The sequence below is a fragment of the Caloenas nicobarica genome, chromosome 28 (assembly GCF_036013445.1).
Source record: "Caloenas nicobarica isolate bCalNic1 chromosome 28, bCalNic1.hap1, whole genome shotgun sequence".
NCBI lineage: Eukaryota > Metazoa > Chordata > Aves > Columbiformes > Columbidae > Caloenas > Caloenas nicobarica.
In genome coordinates, this window is record NC_088272.1 from 3,982,025 (window position 1) to 4,001,211 (window position 19,187).

A 19,187-nucleotide genomic window follows, 5' to 3' on the forward strand; every position below is an offset into this window, starting at 1 on the left:
GTTCTCCTGGAAAAAGAAAAGAGTCTCTTTGTGGGAGGGTCTGTGGGAAATGGCTTTGGTTTTGCTCAGAGGAGTCTCATCTAAACTGTCACTGTCTTTTCCTCCTTGCACAGGTCCTCATGCCCACAGGCAGCAAATGTCCAACAGCAGCTCCATCAGCCAGTTCCTCCTCCTGGCGTTCACAGACACACGGGAGCTGCAGCTCTTGCACTTCTGGCTCTTCCTGGGCATCTACCTGGCTGCCCTCCTGGGCAACGGCCTCATCATCACCACCATAGCCTGTGACCAGCACCTCCACACCCCCATGTACTTCTTCCTCCTCAACCTCGCCCTCCTCGACCTGGGCTCCATCTCCATCACTGTCCCCAAATCCATGGCCAACTCTCTGTGGGATACCAGGGTCATTTCCTTTGCAGGATGTGCTGCCCAGGTCTTCTGTGTATTTTTCTTGTTTGGTGCAGAGTATTTTCTTCTCACCATCATGTCCTACGACCGCTACGTTGCCATCTGCAAACCCCTGCACTACGGGACCCTCCTGGGCAGCAGAGCTTGTGTCCACATGGCAGCAGCTGCCTGGGCCACTGGGTTTCTCCATGCTCTGCTGCACACGGCCAATACATTTTCACTGCCACTGTGCAAGGGCAATGCCCTGGACCAGTTCTTCTGTGAAATCCCCCAGATCCTCAAGCTCTCCTGCTCAGACTTCTCCCTCAGGGAACTTGGGCTTCTTGTAGTCAGTGCCTGTTTAGCTTTTATGTGTTTTGTGTTCATCATACTGTCCTATTTGCAGATCTTCAGGGCTGTGCTGAGGATCCCCTCTGAGCAGGGACGGCACAAAGCCTTATCCACGTGCCTCCCTCACCTGGCCGTGGTCTCCTTGTTTGTCAGCACCATCATGTTTGCCCACCTGAAGCCCCCCTCCATCTCCTCCCCATCCCTGGACCTGGTGGTGTCTGTTCTGTACTCGGTGGTGCCTCCAGCAGTGAACCCCCTCATCTACAGCATGAGGAACCAGGAGCTCAAGGATGCCCTGTGGAAACTCATATCTCAGTGTTTTCTGAAGCAATAAACTGCTTCTCTCCTTCTACATAGTAGTTTTAATGTAACTAGTTACAGGTCCAGCCTCTCACTTGTATTTTCTGTTTTTATTGAAGTTGGTTTTTATTGTGATAACATTGTCATTCCCTTTCTAAATCTCTGTCTGCTTTTCTTTTTTAACCACTGGCTGTGTAAATGAGGAGCCGTGCTCTCCTTTTCTCTTAAACAAAATAAACATTCCTGTAGGAACTTGTTTTTCACTATATCCTTCCTCCAAGGCCTTTTTGGAGGTTCAGGGAAAATTCCTGTGTGGGTGGGAGAAGGAGGAAAGAGTCCAGCCTGGCAGCCCTGCCAGGGAGCAGCAGCGCTTGGCCTTCCAGAGCTGTTTTCGTTCCACTCCCACACTCTCCTTCTCATCCCTTGTGTTGGTGCAAGGCCTGAGTGCTCTGGCAGCCTGGTCACCGTCCTGCTGTGTGTCAGTCCTGTGAGCGCAGGCAGGGACAGGCCATGGGCACTGCTGTGACAGAGCTGGCCTCACAACAGCCTTTGCAGAAAGAAAGGTGATCTCCTATGGGCAGGGCCTGAAGGTTTAGCTCTTCTTCCAAGCTTCTCTGTAGAACATGCTGAATTGACATGCAGATGCAAACAGCAGTGTCCAGCTGCACAGTGTGTGTGTGCAGGGCTGGGCACACAGCAGTGTCCTCTCACAGCCAGGCCTCCTGCCAGAGACCTGCAGGACCAGCAGAGCAGGGGCTGGGCTGTGCCCCTGTGCACTGGACACCCCGTGGAAGCTGCTCCAGGGCATCGTCATGGACTGGCCCCTCGTAACCTCCATTTCCAGCACTGGGCTGTCATATCAAATTGGAGAATTTGTTCCTGAAGTCAGAAGTCCGTGTTTGCATTGTACAGATGAGATGTGAGCATGCGCATCATGTAGGTGAGGTGAGTTGAACCCAAGTTAGCAGAAACACCATCAGCTATTCCTGGGAGTTCCATGAAGGCCTGTGGGACAGACATTGTCTCGAGGTCACTTCACATCAGGAGTAACAGCCCACAGTAAAACACCCGCTAGGATCTTCTTCCTTGAACTGAAGTCCCTGTGTCCATTCCTCATGACGTGGGACATCTCAGATGAGTGCAGAGCAGGGTGACACACCACAGGGCTGAGGTGTCTCCTGTCCTTTGGGAGTGGCAGCAGGAGCCCATAGGGACACTGTGAATCCTGCCTCTGTGTTGAAAAGGAACAGGCTCTGAGCATCCCTGGGTCCATGAGAAGCCGATGAGGCCAGCTCAGATATGGATGCTTGATGGAAGCCTGACATTTCTGTGTGTGACTCCAGGAACAAACCCCAGTGGCCCAGTGAGATTCATCTCAGCTGCCTTGAACAGGCTCATTGGAAGTCCTCCAGTCTGCTATGTCACCCTTGCCCGTGATTCCATATTGTGCTCTCAAAAGTGCCGTAGAAACCAGAATGGATCTGGGGTCCTTAGAAAATGCAGACCTCAAACCCATCTTCAAGAAGAGCACAAACAGGAACTGAGAGAATAACAGGCTGGCCACCCTACCTCCCTCCCTGGGAAGGGGATGGGACATGTCATCCTGCAGCCATTTCCAGGAATGTGAAGGGCAAGGAAGGGATTGCTGAACCCAAATGGACACGAGAAAGAAAGACATGTTGTGTACAGGGTGTTTGCAAGGCCTCAGACATGGTCTCCTTCTGGGCAGAGTGGTGCTGATGGGGCTCAAGAAGTGGATGCTGGGTGGGAAGTTGGCTGAACCATCAAGCCCAAATATCACCAGTGGTACAAAGTCCTCCATGCAGCCAGTTACCAGTGTCATCTCTCAGTGACCAGCACTTGGGCCAACACTGTTGAACGTCTTTATTCTCCCCTTCTATGATGTAACAGAGTGCACTTTCAGTGCCTTTGTGGATGACGCAAACCTGGGAGGAGGCCTCGAGCAACCTCCCCTGGTTGACCCTGCCCTGAGCAGGAGAGTAAGATGAGTGAGACAAGGGCTCTCTTCAAACCTGAGGTATTCTGTGATTTGAAATAATTTTTGACTTGGAGATGTTTCTGGAAAGAGAATAGGTAGAAGAATAGTAAAAAAAAAAAGTCTGAAGAGGAGATATAGAAGTGTTAACATAAATATAGCAGTTCCAGTGAGGAGTGCTTTTCACTCACATTGTTAGTAGGAAATATATTCGACAAATTTGAAAAAATGTGAGGAAGCGAGATGGGTGTCTAGGGCCTGTGGGAAAGAGGGGAGGTGTAGGACCATGTAGAACACACTTCAGTCTTGGTTGGGTCCTGGGTGCTACGGAGGAGGATGGATGGGTGTGGTATTATGAGGTCAGTTGTGTCTCAGTAACTCCTAATCCAGTAAGCAGCGTGTGGCTGTGAAGGGGACTGTGGGGTCAGTTCTGTCTCTGGAGGTGACAGCCCAGCAGAATGAACGTGGCTGGGAAAGAACCCCTGCCAAAGTACCCACAGCCCCTACCCAGGAAGAGCAGGAACAGGGCTGGAAAAGGGACTGGGGGGTCACACATACTAGACGAGCAATCGGGCCCAATCAGCATGGCTTTATGAAAGGCAGGTCCTGCTTGACCAACCTGATCTCCTCCTGTGACAAGGTGACCGGCTTAGCAGATGAGGGAAAGTCTGTCGTGGGGGAATTAATCTGCCACACAAGCTGTGGATGTTGTGTACTTAGACTTCAGTAAAGCCTTTGACACCGTATCCCACAGCGTCTTCTGGAGAAGCTGCAGCTCATGGCCTGGATGGTGTATCTGCGATGGATAAAGAACTGGCTGGAGGGCCGGGCCCAAAGAGTTGTGGTGAACAGAAACAAACCCAGTTGGCGGCCGGTCATGAGTGGTGTTCCCAGGGCTCAGTATTGGGGCCAGTTCTGTTTAATCTCTTTGTCAATGATCTGGACGAGGGGATCGAGTGCACCCTCAGTAAGTTTGCAGGTGACACCAAATTGGGTGGGAGTGTTGATCTGCTGGAGGGTGGGAAGGCCATACAGAGGGATCTGGACTGGATGAAATGATGGACTGAGAACAATTGTATGAGGTTACTGACCATGATGCCATATGGTGTGGAATATCTCTTTGGTCAGTTGGGGTCAGCTGTCCTGGCTTGGTCCCCTCCCACCCTTTAGCCACATCCAGCCCTCTTGTTTTTGGGGCAGACTGAGAAACACAGAAGGCCTTGAGGCTGTGCCAGCACTGTTCAGCAAGAACAAAAATGTCAGCATGTTCTCAAAGCTATTTTGGCCACCAAGTAAAGCACAGCACAGCAGGGAAGGAGTGTTGATCTGCTGGAGGATATGAAGGTCATATAGAGCGATCTGGATGAGCTGGATTGATGGGCTGAGGCCAGTTGTCTGAGGTTCAACAAGGCCAAGTCCTGGGTCCTGCACTTGGGTCACAACAACCCCATGAAGGCTCCAGGCTCAGGGAAGCGCGGCTGGAAAGCTGCTCGGCAGAAAGGGATCTGAGGGTGTTGACTGACAGCAGCTGAACAGGAGCCAGCGTGTGCCCAGGTGGCCAAAAAGGCCACCAGCATCCTGACGTGCACCAAGAATAGCACAGCCAGCAGTACCAGGGTAGTGACCTTCCCCTGTACTGGGCACTGGTGAGGCCCCACCTCGAATCCTCTATTCAGCTCTGGCCCCCTCACAAAAGGAAAGACCTTGAGGTGCTGGAGCAAGTTCAGAGAAGGGCAAAACAGCTGGTGAGGGTCTGAAGCACAAGTCTTATGAGGAGTGGTTGAGCGACCTGAGTCTGTTTAGCCCGGAAAAAAAGTGACCACCCTGTTCTCACCCCCTTGATAACACAATCAAGGGACAGACACACCATTGTCACATTGGGCCTGTCAGCAGCACCTTGTCATTCCTAGAGATCAGTGCCCAAGTACCTCAGGGGCAGCAGAGACGCCACTGACAAAACACACGTTTCCTTCCAGGTCTGTCATTGCCAGCCCTGTTTCTCTCTGGCCTTGGGGACAGCAGGGCTTGCTCACTCTCCTGTTGCCCCATTTCAGCCCTAACTTTCCATCTGCCAAGCACTGTGACATCGCTCTGCTCTGACGTCAAACCTTTGCACACATGGGGACCTGGATTCTTGAGACCCACCAGATTTCCCTAAGCCTCTCAGAGCTTGGCCGGGTGCTACAGCTGAGGTGCCACAGCCCAACTGTGCACTGATGCCCTGAGCCAAGGGCACAGCCAGGACAAGCTGCAGCCTGTGCTGTTTGACACCCATGGAGTCACCGCCAGGCGTGGTGGGACAAGTCACACAGCTTGGGGTGCTGCAATGGCTGGGTACAGGCTTTTCAGGAGAGACGGGCTGGAAGGGTCAGCAGTGGGATTCCCTCAGAGTGAAGAAGTTGCTTGGATGTGTGGAGCACCTTTATGTGGGGAGTGACCAGATGGGTTTTCCCTTGTGAGTGAGGGCACCAATGACAAAGCCTGTGGGGGCACATGGCCATGCCCCCCAACAATCTGGTGCCACCGAAAGTGGGGCACGGCAGTCAGGGAGAGGCACCAGGATAAGGAGGAGAAAGCAGCACTGAAAGACTGTGCTAGGGAAATTGGAAATTATTTCCTTTTTCTTGAATAAACTCTTGATGGAACCCTGCTACTGCTGCCATTTTAGTGGCCTCTTCCTGGGCTCAGGAGAGTTCTAGGGGCCAGGGGCCCCTTTTCTTTAGGGGGCACCGGGGGCTCCCCAGGCGAGTGGTTCCACCACTCAGGAATCTCTGAAGTTTTAAAAGGAGAAGCGGCCAGTTCTGTATCGGGGCAGGAGAATAACCCCATCCACCAGGACACAGCAGGACCTGACACGCTGAGCAGGGACCCTGAGGAGAAGGGCCTGGGCACTACAAGGGCCGCCACACAAGCCCGTGCTGCACGCTCACCATGAACAAGGCAGCTGCACACGGGGCTGCATGAGGAGGAGCGTGGGGACCCAGACACCTGGAGTTCTCATCCCATTCGGTTCAGCACTGGTGTGACCCCACACACACGGGTGTGTGCCAGTGTGCGGCTCCCAGTTTGGAGAAGCAGGGAGGAACTGGAGAGTGCAGGGCTCTGCCAAGGCAGGGGTCAGGACCTTGTGCACATGGTGTGGGATGCTGAGGGACCTGGGCTGCTCTGGCCCAGCAGCGCTGGGGAGGCTGCAGCAGTGTAGGAGTAGCCTGAGAGTGCTGGAAGGGTGGTTTCCGAGATGGTGGAGGTTTTCTTCACAGTGGGAAAGAGCATGAGAAAGAAATAATGGCACACAGTGCAGCTGGGGAGGTCCAGGCTGGACATGAGCAGCAAGGAATGTGAGTGGAAGGGCAGTGCTGTGGTGGAGCAGGTCACCCAGAGGGAGTCTGCATCAGCCCAAGGCTTTGTGCTTCAAGGAACAGCTGGGGAGGATGGAGAGAGATCAGCAAAGGAAGGAAGATGCTCAGACAAGAGCAAGGTGGGGCAGCAGGGGGGATGTCTCCAGCCTGCAGGGAAAGAGGTGCAGGGGATGCCACAGCATAGGACAGGCTGTCGTGGAGAGGATCAAGGGATGTAAAGAGGTTTAAAGCCCCCAACAGACATGAGCCCCTTCTCCCCTTGGTTATGGCTGTTGTCTCCAGCTCTGATGCCTGTGAGGAGACACCTTGTCCTTACAGTGCAGGGGCCTCATGGCCTCCTTGTCCCCAGCCAGGAACCTGGGAGGTGTGGGACCATAGTCCTGCCCTTGGCCTTGCACAGCCCCACATCACACTGTCCCAGGAAGGGCCCTGGGCAACGTGGGAGGGACAGGATCTGCCTTCCCAGGGCTGGGGGTCAGGGCTTGGCCCTTTGGTTAATGAAACACATCCAGCTTTACTCAGCATCAGAGAGACCTTCACCTTGCTTGTCCTGACCTGTCATCTCTGCCTCCAGTTTTCTTCTCTAACCAGATCCTGGGGTCTGTATTTCCTCAGTAGCGTTCCTCAGTGGGACCCAGTAACATTACAAGAAACTTTGGAGTTTGAATCTGACTTGGGCTTCTTGAGAGGTTTCTTCAACTTCCTCCAGGGTCTGAGGTTCATAGACTCAGCACCAAACCCACCAGAGGGGTCATTAAAGCGCCTTGGGCTGCTCCTGTGCTGCTGAGCTGGGCTGGGCTCCTGGGACACAGGGAGCTCATGGCAAGCGGCAGCGCTGCAGAGAGACAGCTCTGCCCAGGAGCAGCTCCTCTGCAAAGCGCAGCAGGGCTGAGGGCTCTGCCTGGGGATCTCAGGGAGACGAGCAAGGCAGAGAAAGATTAAAGGTGGTCAGGATGGGGAGGATGACTGAGAGCTCACTGGAGCAGAAATCTTTGCAGCCCTTGACCCGGTAAGTCTCTGGGTGCAGGGCAATGCAGCTGTAGCTCCTGGAGGCATCTCCTCAAGTTAGCACAGGCACAGCTTGAGGGATCTGTAAGGAGGGGGCTGTTAATAGGCAATTTTGAACAGCTGTGAAGCTGGGTGAGCACCCAGGGGTGCCCAGGGCTGTCCTGCAGAGCAGGGTCCCTGCACCCCAGGGCTGTGCCGGGGCAGGGACTCTGCCGCCTGCCAGGGTCAGCACTCAGCCTGCCCGGGGAGATCCCCACGGTGCTGTGGGGAGAAGCTGTGGGGGGAAGGAGCAAGATCTGGTTGGGCAGGATTCTGCTATGGAGAGGGTGCTGCCTGGGTCAGGGCTGCTCCCAGCTCCAGATCACCAAAGGAGATTCCAAGGGGACCTTTTAAAAAGTACAGCAAGGCAGTGGGTACCTGAAAGGGAAAGAATCTGTTATTTCAGTCTCTTACTCTGGGTTGTTAGGGTGGGCACTGGGACATAGCAACTCATCTCTTGGCTCAGGAGGAGGCACTGAAATTCCAGGTCCATTTCTCTTAGACGTGAATAAACCTGGGAGTATAAGAAATCAACACACTGTGGCTTACAAACAGCATCAGGATGACCTTTCCAGCCTCATCAGGGCTGGTCTGATGTTCCCATCAGAGCCGGCCCACAAAGAGCTGCCCCTGGGCAGTGCCGGCTGCTGGGAGGGGTCTGCAGGGCAGAGCTGAGCACACAGCGGCTGGGATGGGGTCTGTGACACTGACAGGAGGAGACCTGGGCACAGAGACACAGCTGCAGGCAGGGACAGCTCCAGGCAGCAGAGCAGGGGCTGGTCAGGAGCTCTTCTGCTCCTGCTCTGCAGGTGGCTGCTGGGGGTTGTCTGCTGGGCAATGATCGGACTGTCCCTTTAGCACATCCCATCTCCAGGAGCCCTGACTCTGCTCTGCCTGTCCTGCTGGGCTCACCAGCTGCCCCCAGAAAGGCCCAGCTCTGCTGTAGGATGCCAGGAGTGCTGAGCCTTTCCTTGGGTCCGCACTCTCCTGCCAGAGTCCTTTGCTTCTCTGGGTGAGGGGTCGTGTCCTGCTCTCTCCATCACATCTCCACCTCTGGGATGGCACAGAATTTGCAGATCTGCCCTTTCTAAAAGGCTCTCCTGCTCCAGTGTAAGTCCAATTGTTTGGATTAATGTGTTATAATTTGAATTTGAAGTCATTTTCATGGCAGCACAAAATGAAGCACAGGACAGATGAGTAAAATCCTGATGGCCACTTCTGCTGTCTGACTCTGCACTGAGCCAGACAAAGCTGAGCCTTTTTGCCTGTCCTGTCTCAAGACTCGTCACATTTTAAATCACAGAATAGAGGATTTCTCCCCCTAAAAAATCCCTGCTCACCTGATGTGGTGGTGGAAAATAAAAAAGCACAGATAAAATATTTGAAAAGACATGGTAATTGTCTCCTCTGCAGCCCAAGCCCTTGACAGTCATGAGCACGGATATTAAACTTTTTCATTGAAGGTGGATTACATCTGTCCATGTGAACATGGGAGCTGTCACAATCCAGCTCCCCTGTCTCCCCTGCAGCAGATCAAAGCTGGCTGCTTGCAGCACACAGGCAGAGGTCCCGCTGCACACAGCACACTCAGCCAGCACACAACAGAGAAAGGAAATGCATTTCAGTTGGGCTGATATCAATGAAAAATGGTGTGGCTTTGCTAAGAGGAGTCTGTCCTAATTTAAAGTTGCTTTTTCTTTTTTTGAACAGAGCCCACATGCCAACAAACAGCAAATGTCCAACAGCAGCTCCATCACCCATTTCCTCCTCCTGGCATTCACAGACACACGGGAGCTGCAGCTCTTGCACTTCTGGCTCTTCCTGGGCATCTACCTGGCTGCCCTCCTGGGCAACGGCCTCATCATCACCACCATAGCCTGTGACCAGCACCTCCACATCCCCATGTACTTCTTCCTGCTCAACCTCGCCCTCCTCGACCTGGGCTCCATCTCCATCACTGTCCCCAAATCCATGGCCAGCTCACTCTGGGATACCAGCGTCATTTCCTTTGCAGGATGTGCTGCCCAGGTCTTCTTTGTATGTTTCTTGTTTGGTGCAGAGTATTCTCTTCTCACCATCATGTCCTACGACCGCTACGTTGCCATCTGCAAACCCCTGCACTACGGGACCCTCCTGGGCAGCAGAGCTTGTGTCCACATGGCAGCAGCTGCCTGGGCCACTGGGTTTCTCACTGCTCTGCTGCACACGGCCAATACATTTTCACTGCCACTCTGCCATGGTAATACTGTGGATCAGTTCTTCTGTGAAATCCCCCAGATCCTCAAGCTCTCCTGCTCGAACTCCTACCTCAGCGAACTTGGGCTTCTTGTGGTTACTCTCTTAGCAGTATTTGGGTGTTTTATTTTCATTCTTTTCTCCTATGTGCAGATCTTGAGGGCCGTGCTGAGGATCCCCTCTGAGCAGGGACGGCACAAAGCCTTTTCCACGTGCCTCCCTCACCTGGCCGTGGTCTCCCTGATTATCAGCACTGGTTCATTTGTGTACCTGAAGCCCCCCTCCATCTCCTCTCCATCCCTGGACCTGGTGGTGTCTGTTCTGTACTCGGTGGTGCCTCCAGCAGTGAACCCCCTCATCTACAGCATGAGGAACCAGGAGCTCAAGGATGCCCTGTGGAAACTCATACCTTAGTGTTTTCTGAAGCAGGAAACTACCCATCTGCTACTACATAGCAGTTTTAATGTAACTAGTTACAGGTCCAGTCTCTCATCTCTATTTTCTGTTGTTATTGATGTTTTCTTTATTGTGATAATGTCATCCCCTCTCTAAATCACTTTCTGCTTTTCTTTTATAACTAATGGCTGTGTAAATGAGGAGCCGTGATCTGTGTGTATTTAAATAAAATAAAGGGTCCTGTAGTGACCTTTTTTTCACTATATCCTTCCTGCAAAGCCTATTTGGAGCTGCAGGGACAGTTCCTGTGTGCATGGGAGGAGGGGAAAAGAGTCCAGCCTGGCAGCCCTGCCAGGGAGCACCAGCGCTTGGCCTTCCAGAGCTGTTCTCGTTCCACTCCCACACTCTCCTCCTCATCCCTTGTGTTGGTGCAAGGCCTGAGTGCTCTGGCAGCCTGGTCACCGTCCTGCTGTGTGTCAGTCCTGTGAGCGCAGGCAGGGACAGGCCATGGGCACTGCTGTGAAAGAGCTGGCCTCAGAACAGCCTTTGCAGAAAGAAAGGTGATCTCCTATGGGCAGGGCCTGAAGGTTTACCTCTTCTTCCAAGCTTCTCTGTAGAACATGCTGAAGTGACATGCAGATGCAAACAGCAGGGTACAGCTGCACAGTGTGTGTGTGCAGGGCTGGGCACACAGCAGTGTCCTCTCACAGCCAGGCCTCCTGCCAGAGACCTGCAGGACCAGCAGAGCAGGGGCTGGGCTGTGCCCCTGTGCACTGGACACCCCGTGGAAGCTGCCCCAGGGCATCGTCATGGACTGGCCCCTCACAACCACCATTTCCTCTCTCCCCAGCTCAGAGAGGTTCTTTGTCCCTCCATGGAGGGACACCGAATGAGTATTTCAGCTGTTCATGTTGCATCATACGGATGAGATGTGAGCATGCACATCATGCATGAGAGGTGAGATGAACCCGAGTCAGCAGAAACGCCACGAGCTATTCCTGTGGGTTCCATTTTAGCCTGTAGGACAGACAGGGTCTTGAGGTTGTTTCTCGTTGGGAGTAACATCCCATGGAAACTGCCTAAATGCAGCACCGGTTGTGCTTCCTTTAACCAATGTCCCTGTGTCCATTCCTCATGACGTGGGACATCTCAGATGAGTGCAGAGCAGGGTGACACACCACAGGGCTGAGGTGCCTCCTGTCCTTTGGGAGTGGCAACAGGAGGCCAGAGGGACACTGTGACTCCTGCCTCTGTGTGTGAAAGGGACAGACTCTGTCTCTGAACATCCCTGGGTGCATAAGGAGCCCACGAGGCCGGCTCAGATGTGGACACCTGAAAGAACCTGACATTTCTGTGTGTGACTCCAGGAACAAACCCCACTGGCCCAGGCAGATCAATCTCACGTGCTCCTGTCTGCTATGTCATCCTTACCTGTGAGTCTGAATTGTGGTCTGAAACCTGCCAGAGCAATCAGAGGGGTTCTGAGGTCCTTGGAAAAGGCAGTTGTCAAACCTGTCTTCAAGAAGGGCAGGAATGAGAACTGTGAGAATTACAGGCTGGTCAGCCTGTGTCCTTCCATGGGAAGGGAATGGGACAAGTCCTCCTGCAGCCATGTCCAGGCACTTGGAAAACAAGAAAGGGATTGCTGAACCCAAATGGGCAGGGAAAGAAAGGCATGTTGTGCACATAGAATTTTGCAAGGTGTCAGACGTGGTTTCCCATGGTGTCCTTATAATGCGATTGGTTCTCTGTGGGCTCAAGAAGTGGATGCTGGGTGGGAAGCTGGCTGGATGATGAAGCCCAAATGTCACCAGTGGTACAAAGCCCCCCCTGCAGTCAGTTACCAGTGGAATCCCTCAGGGACCAGCACTTGGGCCAGCACTGGTGAATGTCTTTATTCTCCCCCTGAATGAGGTGACGGAGTGAACCTTCAGCTCCTTTGTGGATGGTGCAAAGCTGGGCAGAGGCCTTGGACAACCTCACCTGGTTCACCCTGCCCTGAGCAGGACAGTGAGACAAGAGGATGTTCAAACCTGAGTTACTCTGTGATTCAAGGAATCTTCCCCTTGGAAAGGTTTTGGAAGACAGAATAGGTGGAGGAACAAGACAAAAAAAAAGGAAAAAAGAGGCAGAGGAGGAGACCTAAAAGGCGACAACAGAAACAGAGCAGTTCCTGTGAAGAATGTTTCTCTACTCAAATTGTTAGCAGGAAATCTCTAATCAGCTCCCCAAACTCCCTGTTTTGCTCATTGGCCCGCTGGGATTTGCATCACATTTCTTTACATCAGATTCTGCACGGAAGTTTGCACCTGATTGTTACAGCTTGTTTGCAGGAATTAGTTCATGTTTCCTTAGAGAACCGGATTAAACAGGCACCGGGGAATTTTTAATCAGAGGAAACAAAGAAAGGAGAAAAAAAAGAAAACACAATAGAACTTAATGATGTTTCTCAGTTCTATGGTTAAATTAAGTAGTTTCCAGTGAGGTCCATTGCCATAATTGAGTCGCCTATAGGGAGTACAACAGCAACTGCTGAAAGACTTTACCTGCCTGAAGCTCAAAGCAGGGAGAGAGCTGAGAGGCTCTGAATGAGCAAAGAGTGAGAGGAGGAAGAACCTCTGGGGAGCAATGGAAAGTGCAAATGTCCAGACAGGCTTCTGAAGAGATGACTTCAGACATGGTGAGCTGAATAAGGACAGGTAGAAACTCCTGGATGTTCAGGGGGATTAAATACACAGCATGATAGACAGAATTGTGGCAATGCAAGCACAGGGAAAGGTCAATGTTTCAACTCCCACACTACATATACATTCTGAAAATTCATATTTTCGCAGTATAGAAATTCCACAGACATTTTATTGGAAATATTGAATCATTTCATCTGAGAAAAAAAGAGTGTGGGGTTTTTTGTTCTTGTTGTTGTTTTTGGTTTGATTTGGTTTTGAGGGGAGTTCTCAGTTTTTCAGGCTGAGCTCCATGGTCTCACTATAAGCATCCAATGCAAACCTCGAGAGGCCCCAGTATACCTGAGGTGTTTGCCTGGACTGGCAGGTATCAGACAAGACTGATAAAGACATGTTGCTTCCATCATTTACATCTAGTATTCAAGACTTCTGTGCTTAGTTAGAAAAGTTTCAGCACTGTAGGCAAAGAGGCAGGTACATGAAGAGCACTGAGAAGAAGTGATAGAAGAATTATCCAGTTGATATCACGGAATCATAGAATCGTTTCAGTGGAAAGAGACCCTCAAGGATCATCGAGTCTAACCATAACCTGACTCGAGCACTAAACCATCTCCCTTAAGAACCTCATCTAAACTCCTTTTAAACACCTACAGGGATGGTGACCCCGTGACTTCCCTGGGCAGCCTATTCCAATGCCCGACAACCATTTCCAAGAAGAATTTTTTCCTAATATCCAGTCTAAACCTCCCCTGGCACAACTTGAGGCCATTTCCTCTTGTCCTATCACTTGCTACTCAGGAGAAGACACAAACACCCTCCCTGCTCCAACCTCCTATCAGGCCGTTATAGACAGTGACAAGGTCTCCCCTCAGCCTCCTTTTCTCCAGGCTAAACAGCCCCAGTTCTCTCAGCCGCTCCTCCTAAGACTTCTTCTCCAGCTTCTTCACCAGCTCCGTTGCCCTTCTCTGAACTCGCTCCAGAACGTAAAGGTCTTTCCTATAGTGAGAGGCCCAAAACTGAACACAGGATTCCAGGTGGGGCCTCACCAGCACTGAGGACAAGGGGATGATCACGGCCCTGGTACTGCTGGCTGTGCTATTCTTGGTGCACGTCAGGATGCTGGTGGCCTTTTTGGCCACCTGGGCACACGCTGGCTCCTGTTCAGCTGCTGTCAGTCAACACCCGCAGATCCCTTTCTGTCGGTCAGCTTTCCAGCCACTCTTCCCTGAGCCCGGAGCCTTCATGGGGTTGTTGTGACCCAAGTGCAGGACCTGGGACTTGGCCTTGTTGAGCCTCAGACAACTGGCCTCAACCCATCAATCCAGCTTGTCCAGATCCCTCTGTATGGCCTTCCTACCCTCCAGCAGATCAACACTCCTTCCCTGCTGTTCTGTGCTTTACTTGGTGGCCAAAATAGCTTTGAGAACACGCTGACATTTTTGTTGTTGCTGAGCAGTGCTGGGACAGCCTCAAGACCTTCTGTGTTTCTCAGTCTGCCCCAAAAACAAGAGGGCTGGATGTGGCTAAAGGGTGGGAGGGGACCAAGCCAGGACAGCTGACCCCAACTGACCAAAGAGATATTCCACACCATATGGCATCATGGTCAGCAACCTCATACAATTGTTCTCAGTCCATCATTTCATCCGGTCCAGATCCCTCTGTGTGGCCTTCCCACCCTCCAGCAGATCAACACTCCCACCCAATTTGGTGTCACCTGCAAGCTTACTGAGGGTGCACTCGATCCCCTCGTCCAGATCATTGACAAAGAGGTTAAACAGAACTGGCCCTATACTGAGACCTGGGGAACATGACTCATGACCGGCCGCCAACTGGGTTTGTCTCCATTCACCATAGGTCTTTGGGCCCGGCCCTCCAGCCAGTTCTTTATCCATCACAGATACACCATCCAGGCCATGAGCTGCAGCTTCTCCAGGAGATGCTGTGGGATACGATATCAAAGGCTTTACTGAAGTCTAAGTGCACAACATCCACAGCCTGTGTGGCAGAATTTCCCTCATCTGCTAAGCCGGTCACCTTGTCACAGGAGGAGATCAGGTTGGTCAGGCAGGACCTGCCTTTCATAAAGCCATGCTGATTGGGCCCGATTGCTCGTCTCGTATGTGTGACCTCCCAGTCCTTTCCCAGCCCTGTTCCTGGTGTTGGCCTGTCCCCTGCAGGGGCACAAGTGACTCACAGTCCCCTCCACAGCCATTGGCTTCCTACTGGACTATGAGTTCCTGAGACACAGCTGAGCACATGACATCGTACCCAGCCATCACCCTCCTTGTGCTCCAGTGTGTGAGCAGAGAAAACTAAGCTGCTTTCATCATCATCCCTTCAAGCAGGGAACCCAACCCGTTAGGCTTCTTGTGGTCTTTTACTTGACCAGAAAGAAGTCACCTCACCATGATCTCCTCAATCCTAGGACTGCTGCTGGCCTTCCAGCTTCTCTGACAGACATGACCATGTTCCTGCTGCTGTCCCATCATGTATTCAGGTGGGATGGACATGACAGCCCGTCTCCAAGGCCTGTTCCTGGGTAGGGGCTGTGGGTACTTTGGCAGGGGTTCTTTCCCCGCCACGTTCCTGCTGCTGGGCTGTCACCTCCAGAGACAGAACTGACCCCACAGTCCCCTTCACAGCCACATGCTGCTTACTGGATTAGGAGTTACCGAGACACAACTGACCTCAATACCACACCCATCCATCCCCCTCCTTAGCACCCAGGACACAACCAAGACTGAAGTGTGTTCTACATGGTCCTACACCTTCCCTCTTTCCCACAGGCCCTAGACACCCATCTCGCTTCCTCACATTTTTTCAAATTTGTCAAATATATTTCCTACTAACAATGTGAGTGAAAAGCACTCCTCACTGGAACTGCTATATTTATGTTAACACTTCTATATCTCCACTTCTGACTTTTTTTTTTTACTATTCTTCTACCTATTCTCTTTCCAGAAACATCTCCAAGTCAAAAATTATTTCAAATCACGGAATACCTCAGGTTTGAAGAGAGCCCTTGTCTCACTCATCTTACTCTCCTGCTCAGGGCAGGGTGAACCAGGGGAGGTTGCTCGAGGCCTCCTCCCAGGTTTGCGTCATCCACAAAGGCACTGAAAGTGTACTGTGTTACATCATAGAAGGGGAGAATAAAGACATTCAACAGTGTTGGCCCAAGTGCTAGTCACTGAGAGGTGACACTGGTAACTGGTTGCATGGAGGACTTTGTACCACTGGTGATATTTGGGCTTGATGGTTCAGTCGACTTCCCAGCCAGCATCCACTTCTTGAGCCCCATCAGCACCACTCTGCCCAGAAGGAGACCATGTCTGAGGCCTTGCAAACGCCCTGTACACAACATGTCTTTCTTTCTCGTGTCCATTTGGGTTCAGCAATCCCTTCCTTGTCCTTCACATTCCTGGAAATGGCTGCAGGAGGACATGTCCCATCCCCTTCCCAGGGAGGGAGGTAGGGTGGCCAGCCTGTTATTCTCTCAGTTCCTGTTTGTGCTCTTCTTGAAGATGGGTTTGAGGTCTGCATTTTCTAAGGACCCCAGATCCATTCTGGTTTCTACAGCACTTTTGAGAGCACAATATGGAATCACGGGCAAGGGCGACATAGCAGACTGGAGGACTTCCAATGAGCCTGTTCAAGGCAGCTGAGATGAATCTCACTGGGCCACTGGGGTTTGTTCCTGGAGTCACACACAGAAATGTCAGGGTTCCATCAAGCATCCATATCTGAGCTGGCCTCATCGGCTTCTCATGGACCCAGGGATGCTCAGAGCCTGTTCCTTTTCAACACAGAGGCAGGATTCACAGTGTCCCTATGGGCTCCTGCTGCCACTCCCAAAGGACAGGAGACACCTCAGCCCTGTGGTGTGTCACCCTGCTCTGCACTCATCTGAGATGTCCCATGTCATGAGGAATGGACACAGGGACTTCAGTTCAAGGAAGAAGATCCCAGCGGGTGTTTTACTGTGGGCTGTTACTCCTGATGTGAAGTGACCTCGAGACAATGTCTGTCCAACAGGCCTTCATGGAACTCCCAGGAATAGCTGACGGTGTTTCTGCTAACTTGGGTTCAACTCACCTCACCTACATGATGCGCATGCTCACATCTCATCTGTACAATGCAAACACGGACTTCTGACTTCAGGAACAAATTCTCCAATTTGATATGACAGCCCAGTACTGGAAATGGAGGTTGTGAGGGGCCAGTCCATGACGATGCCCTGGGGCAGCTTCCATGGGGTGTCCAGTGCACACGGGCACAGCCCAGCCCCTGCTCTGCTGGTCCTGCAGGTCTCTGGCAGGAGGCCTGGCTGTGAGAGGACACTGCTGTGTGCCCAGCCCTGCACACACACACTGTGCAGCTGTACCCTGGTGTTTGCATCTGCATGTCACTTCAGCATGTTCTACAGAGAAGCTTGGAAGAAGAGCTATACCTTCAGGCCCTGCCCATAGGAGATCACCTTCATTATGGAAAGGCTGTTCTGAGGCAGCTCTGTCACAGCAGTGCCCATGGCCTGTCCCTGCCTGCGCTCACAGGACTCACACACAGCAGGACGGTGACCAGGCTGCCAGAGCACTCAGGCCTTGCACCAACACAAGGGATGAGAAGGAGAGTGTGGGAGTGGAACGAGAACAGCTCTGGAAGGCCAAGCGCTGGTGCTCCCTGGCAGTGCTGCCAAGCGAGAGCTCTTTCCCCTTCCACCCATGCACACAGGAACTGTCCCTGCAGCTCCAAACAGGCCTTGCAGGAAGGACATAGTGAAAAACAAGTCACTACAGGAATGTTTATTTTGTTTAAGAGAAAAGGAGAGCACGGCTCCTCATTTACACAGCCAGTGGTTATAAAAGAAAAGCAGAAAGAGAATTAGAAAGGGCATGACAACACTAAAACAATAAAAAACCAAGCAATAACAGAAAATCCAGATGACAGGCTGGTCCTGCAATTAGCTACATTAAAACTCTTATGTAGAAGCAGATGGGCAGTTTATTGCTTCAGAAAACAGTAAGATATGAGTTTCCACAGGGCATCCTTGAGCTCCTGGTTCCTCATGCTGTAGATGAGGGGGTTCACTGCTGGAGGCACCACCGAGTAAAGAACAGACACCACCAGGTCCAGGGATGGGGAGGAGATGGAGGGGGGCTTCAGGTAGGCAAACATGGCAGTGCTGACAAACAGGGAGACCACGGTCAGGTGAGGGAGGCACGTGGCAAAGGCTTTGTGCCGTCCCTGCTCAGAGGGGATCCTCAGCACAGCCCTGAAGATCTGCACATAGGACAGCACGATGAACACAAAGCAGCCAAAAGTTAAACAGACAGTACATACAAGAAGCCAAACTTCCCTGAGGGAGGCATCTGAGCAGGAGAGCTTGAGGATCTGGGGGATTTCACAGAAGAACTGGTCCAGGGCATTGCCCTTGCACAGTGGCAGTGAAAATGTATTGGCCGTGTGCAGCAGAGCATCGAGAAACCCAGTGGCCCAGGCAGCTGCTGCCACGTGGACACAAGCTCTGCTGCCCAGGAGGGTCCCGTAGTGCAGGGGTTTGCAGATGGCAACGTAGCGGTCGTAGGACATGATGGTGAGAAGATAAAACTCTGCTGCAATGAAAAAGACAAACAGAAAGACCTGGGCAGTGCATCCCATATAAGAAATGGCCCTGGTATCCAACAGAGAGTTGGCCATGGATTTGGGCACAGTCATGGAGATGGAACACAAGTCAAGAAGGGCGAGGTTGAGGAGGAAGAAGTACATGGGGGTGTGGAGGTGCTGGTCACAGGCTATGGTGGTGATGATGAGGCCGTTGCCCAGGAGGGCAGCCAGGTAGATGCCCAGGAAGAGCCAGAAGTGCAAGAGCTGCAGCTCCCGTGTGTCTGTGAACGCCAGGAGGAGGAACTGGGTGATGGAGCTGCTGTTAGACATTTGTTGTTTCTTGCCGTGGGGACTCTCTTCCAAAAAGGAAATGACATCTTAAAATCAGGACATACTCCTCTGAGCAAAGCCACTCCATTTTTCATTCACACCCAGCCCCATTTGAAATGCATTTCATTTCTCTGCTATGTGCTGGCTGAGTGTGCTGTGAGGAGCAGGACCTCTGCCCGTCTGGGGCCCAGCAGCCAGCTTTGCTCGGCTGCAGTGGGGACATGGGAGCTGGTTTGAGAGCTCTGATGTTCACAAGCAATGTCATATGTTATGCACTGTTCATGAAAAACTTCAATATCTGCTCTCATGACACTTAAGAGCATGGGCTGCAGAGCGGAGGCTTAGTGTGTCATTATTATGATTTTGTCCATGTTTTTAATTTTCCACCATCACATCTCATGACTAGATTTTTGTAGGTCTTGAGTTTCTCATATATATGACTGAAAATGTGAAGAGTCTTGAGACGGGACAGGCAAAAGGGCTCATCTCTTTGTGGCTCAG

General features: G+C 52.0%; 2 protein-coding genes across 2 annotated transcripts; one reads left to right on the plus strand and one right to left on the minus strand.

The window, feature by feature from the left end:
• Positions 1-517: 517 nt before the first annotated feature.
• LOC135999396 (olfactory receptor 14J1-like) lies at positions 518-16,907 on the plus strand (the record flags this gene model as incomplete). The annotated part of the gene is made up of 3 exons (XM_065652952.1): positions 518-979; positions 9,826-10,002; positions 16,788-16,907. Coding segments are annotated over 3 exons (759 nt in total), but the record flags the coding sequence as incomplete, so codon positions are not given.
• An 846-nt stretch (positions 16,908-17,753) lies between these two features.
• On the minus strand, positions 17,754-18,686 carry LOC135999398 (olfactory receptor 14A16-like). The gene has a single exon (XM_065652953.1). The coding sequence runs from the start codon at positions 18,684-18,686 to the stop codon at positions 17,754-17,756; it is 933 nt and encodes a 310-aa protein (XP_065509025.1).
• Positions 18,687-19,187: the final 501 nt, after the last annotated feature.

What these genes read in the sequence shown, in the direction of transcription:
- LOC135999398 (XM_065652953.1), bottom strand. Translation starts at nt 18,686, where the DNA reads ATGTCTAACAGCAGCTCCATCACCCAGTTCCTCCTCCTGGCGTTCACA.